This window comes from Fukomys damarensis, unplaced genomic scaffold, assembly GCF_012274545.1.
Source record: "Fukomys damarensis isolate Sample0158 unplaced genomic scaffold, DMR_v1.0_HiC HiC_scaffold_27, whole genome shotgun sequence".
Taxonomy (NCBI): Eukaryota; Metazoa; Chordata; class Mammalia; order Rodentia; family Bathyergidae; genus Fukomys; species Fukomys damarensis.
The window spans coordinates 24,257,790-24,266,676 of NW_022900939.1; the positions used below are offsets into that span (position 1 = coordinate 24,257,790).

General features: G+C 56.7%; 1 protein-coding gene across 3 annotated transcripts; it reads right to left on the minus strand.

The window, feature by feature from the left end:
* Window positions 1–80: 80 nt before the first annotated feature.
* Rps6ka4 (ribosomal protein S6 kinase A4) lies at window positions 81–8,881 on the minus strand. Of its 3 annotated transcripts, XM_033756483.1 has the most exons (15): window positions 8,782–8,881; window positions 8,625–8,696; window positions 7,764–7,982; window positions 7,556–7,671; window positions 7,053–7,160; window positions 6,765–6,845; window positions 6,583–6,686; window positions 6,339–6,489; window positions 3,601–3,765; window positions 1,581–1,709; window positions 1,369–1,502; window positions 1,199–1,292; window positions 811–984; window positions 476–725; window positions 81–260 (listed from the first exon to the last, which is right to left on the minus strand). In XM_033756483.1, the coding sequence occupies exons 1-15, from the start codon at window positions 8,834–8,836 to the stop codon at window positions 169–171; spliced, it is 1,944 nt and encodes a 647-aa protein (XP_033612374.1). In that variant the 5' UTR covers window positions 8,837–8,881; the 3' UTR covers window positions 81–168. The 3 variants fall into 3 exon arrangements, with proteins under 3 accessions (XP_033612374.1, XP_010634373.1, XP_010634374.1); XM_010636071.3 differs by having other exon boundaries at window positions 182–725; XM_010636072.3 differs by having other exon boundaries at window positions 182–725; window positions 8,671–8,696; window positions 8,782–8,834.
* Between the last annotated feature and the right edge of the window lie 6 nt (window positions 8,882–8,887).

An 8,887-nucleotide genomic window follows, 5' to 3' on the forward strand; every position in this document is an offset into this window, starting at 1 on the left:
CCACCTTCAGTCAGGACACGGGTCGGGACCCAAGGACCCCCGCCTGCCACAGCAGATACCACAGGGCCTCCCTTCCCCGCCCATGCCTCCAGCCCCGCACCTCGCACCAGCTCCTTGGCCTCCTCCGACACACCCTGCCAGGCTTCCCCAGAGAGGGAGAAGCGGCCCTCACGGATCTTGCACATGATCTCGGCCGCCTGGCTCTGCCCGCCCTGGCCTGAAGCCCCTTGAAAGGGGACCTGTCCCGACAGCATCATGTACTAGGGAGATGGGGGAGATGGGGAGATGGACCTTGGGCCATCTGCAGAGCCATTTGCCCTGCCCTGCCTTGCTCCTGATACCGAGATGAGGGGAACCCATCCTTGGGGTCCTGCCTGCCCCCGCCCAAGGCAACCCTGCCTCCGTATTAGGAAGACCCGGATCCCAGCCTCAGAGGGAACCCAGCTACCCTTACCAAAGCCACCTGGTCCCCTACCCAGGACTGCTGCGCACCGGGAGCCCTTCCGGGGTCCCCCTGGGATCTGCCATACCAGAATGACACCCAGGCTCCAGAGGTCGCAGGATTCGTCGTAGCCACCCTGAGCCAACAGCTCTGGGGCCGCGTACTGCAGCGTGAAGCAGGGCGTCTGCATGGGCCCCGCAGGGCTCTGCGGGCGCAGCCGGGCAAATCCGAAGTCAATGATCTTGACCGGCGCCCCAGGCGTGTCCTCGGCATACAAGATATTCTGAGAGGGCAGCCAGCTGGCGGTCAGAGGCGACCCCAGCCCCCACCTCCAGCCCCACCCCTGCGAAGACTGGGCCGACTCCCACCTCGGGCTTCAGATCGCGGTGCACCACACCGGCCTCCTCGTGCATGAAGCTCACGGCTGACACCAGGCTGCGCAGGATCTGGCTGGCCTCAGACTCGCTGAAGTGCCGCTTCTTGCGGATGTGCTCCAGCAGCTCCCCTCCGCGCAGCAGCTCCAGGACCAGGTAAGTATGCAGCTAGGGGCAGCACACACAGGACCATGGTCACCTCCCAAGGATGCCCCGGGCCTCCTCAAACCTGCCTTCCAGTCCTCAGGCCCTCCTCCCCTCAGGTCCCACATCTCACTACTCCCTGGTCCTCACAGGTCCTCATATCCGACACTAGCCCTCTTTCCAAAACACAGGCCTTCTCCTAAGTCCCTGCTGTCCACTCCAGCAGGGAAGCCGTCACCTGGTCGTGATGCACTTCATGCAGGTTCACCACATTGGGGTGCATCTGGCACAGCCTCAGGGCAGCCACTTCACGCTGTGTGTTTGCCTCCAGCCTGGCAACACAGGAGCAGGCAGGTCAGTGTGGCCACCCTGGCCTAAGCACCCAGGCCGCCAGCATCAAGCTCTTACCTTCGGCTGAGGATCTTGACTGCAAATTCCTGGCCGCTTTGGCGCTGGCGGCAGCGGCGACACACAGAGAAGCTGCCCTGGCCCAGTGCAGGCTCCCGCAGGTCCAGCTCATACTGCTGGAAGAAGGGCGAGTCCTGGAGGCGAAGGGGTGCATCAGAGGGCCCACCTGGGAGCCACACAAAAAGACCCTCCCCCGGCCCAGCCCAGCCCACCTGCATCATGGCGCTCCTGGCCACCGCTGCCCGGCCTGGCCGGTCTCCAGCACCAGGCACCTCCAGCACATCGGTCATCACTGCATTGTTGTGGTCAAACAGGATAGAGGGTGCCACGAAGGAGTAGCCCTGTGGGGTGGGGGTGGGCCTGCAGGTGAGGAGCCCTGGGAGACCCAGACCTGGGGCTGGGGGTGCAATCCTGGCACGCAAAGGAAGTGCGGACACATTTTATTCCACTTTGTCTTATCATCACTAGGGGGCATGCCTGTTCCCTCATCACTGACCCCCAAAAATATGCCTGGCACAATCGAGTGACCCAGAAAATGATGGGCTGATGCAGGAAAGGACTGTGGTCTGACATCATCCACACTTAACTTATAAGAATTCAACCCTGGGCCAGGGATTTAGCTCAGTAGTGCTGCCGCCTGCCTTGCAAGCACAAGGTCCTGGGTTTGATTCCTGGTACCAAAAAAAAAAAAAAAGAAAGAAAGAATTCAACCTTGTCTGCTGGAGAAGAGGAAAAAACTTTACTCTTCCCCTTCAAACCAGACGTTAGCTTCCTCGACAAGGCAGGGCTACTGAGGAAACAAAAAGAAACAAAGTCGATTCTTTGCCTTTCCTAAGTATCTATCTTCTGGCAATTTCAGAAATTTTCAAGGATAATTTTAACTGTGTGCTATTTTTCCCTAAAAATGTACCCCACTGTGCCCTAGACCATAAGCACCACACAGGCAGCATTTGGCCAAGACTGATCCCTGGCATGCTGTACACATAACTGGGTTTTAGGCGGCTGTTAATTTGTTTATTTTGTGGTGCTGGGGATCAAACCTAGAGCTTCCCAAGTGCTAGGTAGGCACTCTACAGTGAGCCTTACCCCCACCCCTTTTTATTATTACTTGAAACAGGTTCTTACTAAGTTGCCCAGGCTGGCCTCAAGCTTTTGATCTTCCTGCTTCAGCTGCCCAAGTAGATGGGATTACAGGCATGTGCACGGGCCCTAAATACATGTTTTTGAATCATTACATGAATGACTAAAATAACCAATGATTCACAGAAATAAACTTTCTTATTAGACCAGGGAATTGGAGTACAGAGTTGTCAATTCTGAATTTCAGAGGAAACTGACCTACCCCGTCCTTGATATTGATCTGTTCTTATTTAATATGTATGGACCACGTCCTGCAGGCCAGGCCACCAGGTAGGTCTAGGGACACATGGCCCCACCCAAGGGGATTGCCAGACAAGTCAAGACATAAGAGGATAAACTGCTCGGTGTAGGTGTTGTCTGAAGAGAGCTGGTACATTAGGGGAGAGTGAGCCAATGGGACAGGTGAGTGAGCAGGGGCACTTGATCAACAAGTGGGAGCTTGGCAGGTGACTACCACAGGGAGGGCATTCCAGGTAGAGAGGACAGCATGTACAAAGGCACAGAGATATGTCCTGGGCCTCTGGGCACTCAGTGGCGCCCTCCAGAGCATGGGTTTAGGCTGACAGTGAGCCCTGAAGCTAGGAAACCCAGCAAGGACCACATCATGGAAGACCTCAAATGCCAAGCAAAGGAGCTGAGTCTTGTCTGACAGGTTGAGCCAGGCATGCTGGTGTACACCTGTAATCCCAGTACCCCGGAGACTAAGAGAACTGTCAGAAGTTCAAGGCCAGCCTGAACTACAAAGCAAGACCCTGTCTCAAAACGGGGGGCTTCAATGTATACAATACCAACAGGCCACCTCTTCCCAAGTGCCCATGTAAGCAAGTGACTTGTTGAAAACAGTATTTTTAAGAACCTCAAGGAGATGATGGAACAGGGAAATGAAGATGAAGTTTAAAGACAAACTGAGCCATCAAACACACGCCCCCACCACGGCAGCCTCCATGACCGGCAGCTCCAGTGACCCCTAAGGGGAGAGGTCTGGGGTAGATGCTGGTCTCAAAGACACAGGGCCTCTGCAGTGTCCCCAGCGAGCGGGACAGAGGCAGGCAGCAGCATCCTGCATCTGGGGCTCCATGAGTCCTCATTCACCTGAAAGATTCGAGGGTCCCCAGGTGGGGGGCTTCCGGGGGGTGAGTACAAAGGCTCCAGCCGAGTAAACTCCTCTGCAAAGTTGCCCACGTCCAGCTCTGAGCGAATCTGGGGCCGGAACGGGGCTGCAATCTTCCTGGCAGCCAGAGAAGCCCAATCCAGACCCTGGAGAAAAGGAGTCGGAGGTGAGAGCCAAAGGGTAGGAATGGAGAGCCCACCCCACTCCAGGCCCTCGCCAGGAGCACCCCAGCAAGGAAGGGGCACGTCGGCATTAGAGATGGCTCTGTTCTTCTTGTCCCACTGCACAGCTTCTGCTTCCCTCCCTCTGCTAACAGAGTCCCCGTTACCCTTGGACAAACACCACTCTACCACACAGTTCTGGAACTTGTTATAGAACTGACACGGAGGGCTGGGGATTCAGCTCAGTGGTGTCGCCACCTGCCTCACAAGTGCAAGGTCCTGAGTTCAATCACCGGTACCAAAAAAAAAAAAAAAAAAAAAAAAGAACTGGCATAAGAAACATCTCTTTTTCCCACCGGACTTAAATCTGGGCAGACGTGGATCTGGAACTGGTGTGGACTCGCCTAAAATCTAATGACGAGGTCCCCATGCACAAAAGCAGAACCAGGAAACATCATTTCAGCACCTGGACTCAGCCTTCTGAAGTCAGAAACTTTTCCCTGGACAGTTCACTACAGGGATGAAAACATGCCCTTTTATGTTTAAGCTAATAGGGCAGAATCTGTTAATCATCTGCCCAGTATCCATTGGCACTACTGTCTCAATGTTATTCCAGACACCAATATACACGACTAAAAGACACTATTTTACAAATATGTCCTTGCAGCTAGGAGTACCCAACAACTTGTAAGCAAAAATTGTCAAGTAGGAGTCCAGGAGAAGAACCTTGAGTGTGAGGTGAGTGGTAAAGTGCCCTCCTCTTTCTTTTTTTTTCCTTCCTTCCTTCCTTTCTTTCTTTTTTTCTCGGTACCAGGGATCGAACTCAGGACCTTGTACTTGCCAGGCAGGTGCAGCGCCCCTGAGCTACATCCCTGGTCCGCTAAGTGCCCTTTTGCCCTTCTTCTTCCTTCTACTTCCTGCATGATCAGCAACCATTGAGGCCCACAGAGCAGCCCTGGGGATGAAGGCTATATCCTAAGAAAGAGGGAGGGAGGATGAACAGAAAGAAGCAAGGAAGGAAAGAAAGGAGTTTAGGGCTGGGGATTTAGCTCAGTGGCGCCCGCACCTGCCTCGCAAGCACAAGGTCCTGAGTTCTATCCCCGGTACCGGAAAAAAGGCGGGGGGTGGAATTTAAGATGTGATATGTGATATACCAACTCCCCACCATGAGCGTATTCATTAGGTATCACAAACATGCACGAATATAAAAAGAAGCAGAAAGAGGGAACTCGGATTCCTGAAGATACCACAATTTCTGGGCTTCTTTTATATGAGAAGAAGAAAGAAGCCTGTGTCTTCTTCAGGTCAGTGTCCAGTTGATCTCTGTTACAGGCACCCCTATTCCATCCCAGTGGCTGTTCCACCTTGAGTTGGACTTTTTGTCTCTTGCACCCAAGAGGCCAGACTTGGACTTGAAGTTCCCGGTTCTGCCACCAGGGACCTCAGCTCTGCTCTCTCACCAAAGAGGCTATCCAGAGAGCGGGCAGATGCAGGGAATCCTTCCTCTCCAGCATAACCGGTAAGTCCACTTTCAGCACTCTCAGGGTGGGCACCAGGAATTCTCTACGAGACACTGACCAGCTAGCTCAGTGACTCCACACAGACTGCAAAGGGATGGCCGCAGTGGGAAACTGAGGCCTGTCTGAGACAGCATCCTAAGAGGCCCTTCTGGGTGAAACCTACCAGAAGACTCAGGACTGTGCAGAGGACCTGACCACATGAGGGCTGATAAGAGGATGCCCTTACCACACCAAGCTCGGCAAACGTGAGGCTCGCTTATAAACAGAAGCACAGGAAGGCTTAGAGCATGCGCATGGAGTTGCCTAGCCCTGAGGGTAGAATTCCATCACTACCTGTTGGGTGACCTCAGGCAAACGACTTACCTTCTCTGAACCTCCGTTTCTGCATCAGCAAAGATGGGGACTATGTGGGGGCGGGTGCTGAGGGTAAAATGAAACTGCGTAGGCCAAGGACCAACCCATGGTAGGTAGGGTCGCAGGGTTCGGCTAGGCAGCGCTGCTGGCCAGCAGGCTCTCAGTGAGGCCTGATTACTGTGCGGCATACTCTCATAGGGGTGTGCACTTAGCAGGTGATCAGGCACCCAGTGGGCTGACCAGTGGTCCCTGTGAACTCCAGGCACACACACTGTGCAAGAGAAAGAGCGAAGTCCCTGGGTGGATGCTAGGAGACAAGAGTGGGAGTTTTGAGTGCTCATTTGGACCGATAAGTGACCTATGTATCTAGAGATCAGACCTTGGCTCCGTACCATTTCCTGGGCCATCTTAGGCAGGTCTGCCTTCTCTGGGTCTGTCCTGTGAAAGGGATGACCAGTCTCTTCTCAAGTCCCTGTCAGGCCCGATAGCCAATGAAGCCCGGGTTCTTTCCTCCAGGAAAGTATTTTCCCAGCTTCCCTGGAGATGGATATGGGAGGAAATGGCCTCTACTGACACAGTCTTGCTTTTTTGATTGCCAGGGCCTTCCCTATAGAGGGAACTTAGCCAGGTTCAGCTCAGCCCAACCCTCCTACGTCCTCCCACCCAGAGCAGCAGCAACCTCACCTGGAAGAAAGGGTGGCTCTTGACATCCTGTGCCCCCTGGGCACCTGCACCCAGCCGCTTCTTTGGGTCCTTGCACAGCAGCCGTCGCAGCAGGTCCTGTGCCACAGGCCCGATCCGGGAAGGGAAGGGAGGGGAGCACTTCAAGATCCGTCTGGGAGGATGGGTGGGTGTCAGGGGCAGCAAGCCCCCACCCCAGCCCAGCCCAGGCAGCCCTTCACTGCCCTCCATAAAAGGCCCCGCTCACCGCGACACCTCGGCCTGCGTGTTCCTCTCACCCTCCAGTGTGAAGGGTGAGGCACCTGTCAGCAGCTCGAAGAGCAGGATGCCCAGGCTCCACCAGTCTACAGCCTGTGGGGCCAGGCCTGGTGAGGTTCCAGGCCTCCTCACCTTCTCCCATCACCCCACCCTGCCTCCCTGCCAACCCACCTTGCCGTGCCCTGCCTTGCTGCGGATGATCTCAGGGGCCATGTACTCAATGGTGCCACAGAAGGAGAAGGTCCGCTCTTTCTGGGAGGACAAGAGGACCGGTCTGTACCTCCCAACCTCCCATAGGCGGCCCTACTGGCACGCAAGGCTCACAGCAGGACTCATTCAACTCATGTAGCTGGAGGGTCGAGCAGTAGAAATTTCTGGGTCTATTCACACTGCAGCCCCAAACACAAGCATCAAGCAGGAAGAGACAGGCAGGAAGGAGCCTGCTCAGTGCCCACTCACCTCCTCTGTCAGGAACTCCTTGCTCAGCCCAAAGTCCGTGAGGACGATGTGGCCCTCCGAGTCCAGGAGCACATTCTCCAGCTTCAGGTCTCGGTAGATGATGCCCAGCTGTTAGGGACAAGAGGGACACTGAGACTTCCACCCCAAGGCCCTCTCCAGTCCCTACAGCTCTCATCCCTGCACCAGGCCCAGGAGACCCCTGGAGGAGGTCATCTGCCTACAGAGGGGACTCCGGGGCAACAGTGGGCCAGGGTCAGAGCTGGGCCATTTGCTAAGAAAGGCCATTGATGATATAAAGCAAGAATGGGCCCCACGGGACAGGGCCCAAGAACCCTGGGAAAGGACAGCAGAGTGTGTGAGAGCCTGGTTCCAGGAGGCCTTGGGGGCCAAGACATGAGGCCACCATTTGAGGAAGTTCAGAAGAGGCAGCCCCAAGTTCCCTGTGAGAGGAAAGCCCCACCAAGGAGGAGACCCCATCGGACAGGAGGCCAGGCCTCACCCACCTTGTGCAGGTGTTCCAGAGCCAGCACAATCTCACCGCCGTACACACGCACCTCGGCCTCTTTGAAGTACTGGCGCTGATAAAGGTGGGTGAACATCTCGCCACCACTTACATAGTCTGGGGATGCCACGGAGGTTAGGAGCGGCCCAGACCGGGGCCTTGCCTGCTCCCGTGTTCCCCCCACCCCAGGCCAGGATGTGTGCCCTCACCCAGGATGAGGTGCAGCTTGGCATCCGTCTGGAAGGCGTAGTGCAGCGTGACCAGGAAAGGCGCCTGGCGCACCAGCTCCAGCACAGAGCGCTCCGTGCGCGTGTGCTCCTGTGTCTTGGCGCGCTGCACCAGCGCCGCCTTGCGCAGCACCTTCATGGCATACAGCTTCCCTGCATCGTGCCCGCCCGCCTTCCGTACCAGGAACACCTTCCCGTAGGCTGTGGGAGCAGCGATCGGGCAGAGGGTGGGTTGTGAGTGGGAGAATGGTGCAGACTGCTGGGAGCGGTGATGGTGCCAACTCAGGTGCAAAGTGGAAGTGAGAGGCAGGTGTGCAAAATATGGGCAGAGCCTTCTAAGGAAAAGGTGTGCATGCCCTGGAGGGCGCTCAGCAAAACCAAGGAAGGGATGTGCAAACCCAGGAGGCCTGAGGCCAGGGGTGGGGGTGGGGCCTGTGCAAACCTGAGAAAGATCAGAGGGAGGAGGAAGGATGCAAATGCAAGGGAGCCAGCGGCACACTCGGGCTGGAGGAGGGATGTGCAAACCGGGGCTGGAAGTTTGCAAACTGTGGGAAGGGGCTCTCGCTTCAGGGGAAGGGGAGGAGCTGTGCAAATCACTTGGGTGGGGTGCAAGCCCCCAGGAGGTTGGCAAATACCAGCAGGGAACAGGCATACACCTTGCAGTGGAGCACCCTGGAGGTGGGGACAAAACCTTGGCACCGTAGGACCGGGCGGGGAAGGCAGGCAGTGCCGGGAAAGGGTGGGAGGCCTCCCCAGTGGCCTAACCCAGGCCCCGGCGGGTGTGTGAGTAGGAGGCCCAAAGCACCATGCCTGGGGCACCTGCCAGGTGGACGGGATCCTCACCTCCCGTGCCCAGCACCTTGAGCAGCTCGAAGTTCTCCACGCTCACCTTCTCCTCATGCCCCGTCAGATTGGCTGCAGGCACAAGGGGGAAATGAGCACAGCCAGTCCTTGACCCCTCCCGGCCGCCTGGCCAGCCATCACCGGGCCCCTCGCCCACCTTCAGTGATCCGAAGCTCCACCGCGCAGCCCTCCTCCTCATCTTCGTCCCCCATGGCGGGTGGGTCCCTGGGGCCGCGCAGCTGGGGCTCCGGGCGGGCGGCGCC

Bases quoted from the DNA above. Each gene is read 5' to 3' on its own strand.
- Rps6ka4 (XM_010636071.3), bottom strand. From the start codon at position 8,836: ATGGGGGACGAAGATGAGGAGGAGGGCTGCGCGGTGGAGCTTCGGATC. The intron at 7,672-7,763 runs GTGAGGGCACAC...TGGCATCCCCAG, and splicing joins CAAGCTGCACCTCATCCTGG to ACTATGTAAGTGGTGGCGAG. The intron at 3,766-6,338 runs GTGAGGTTGCTG...CCTTTTCTCCAG, and splicing joins AGAGCCACCCTTTCTTCCAG to GGTCTGGATTGGGCTTCTCT.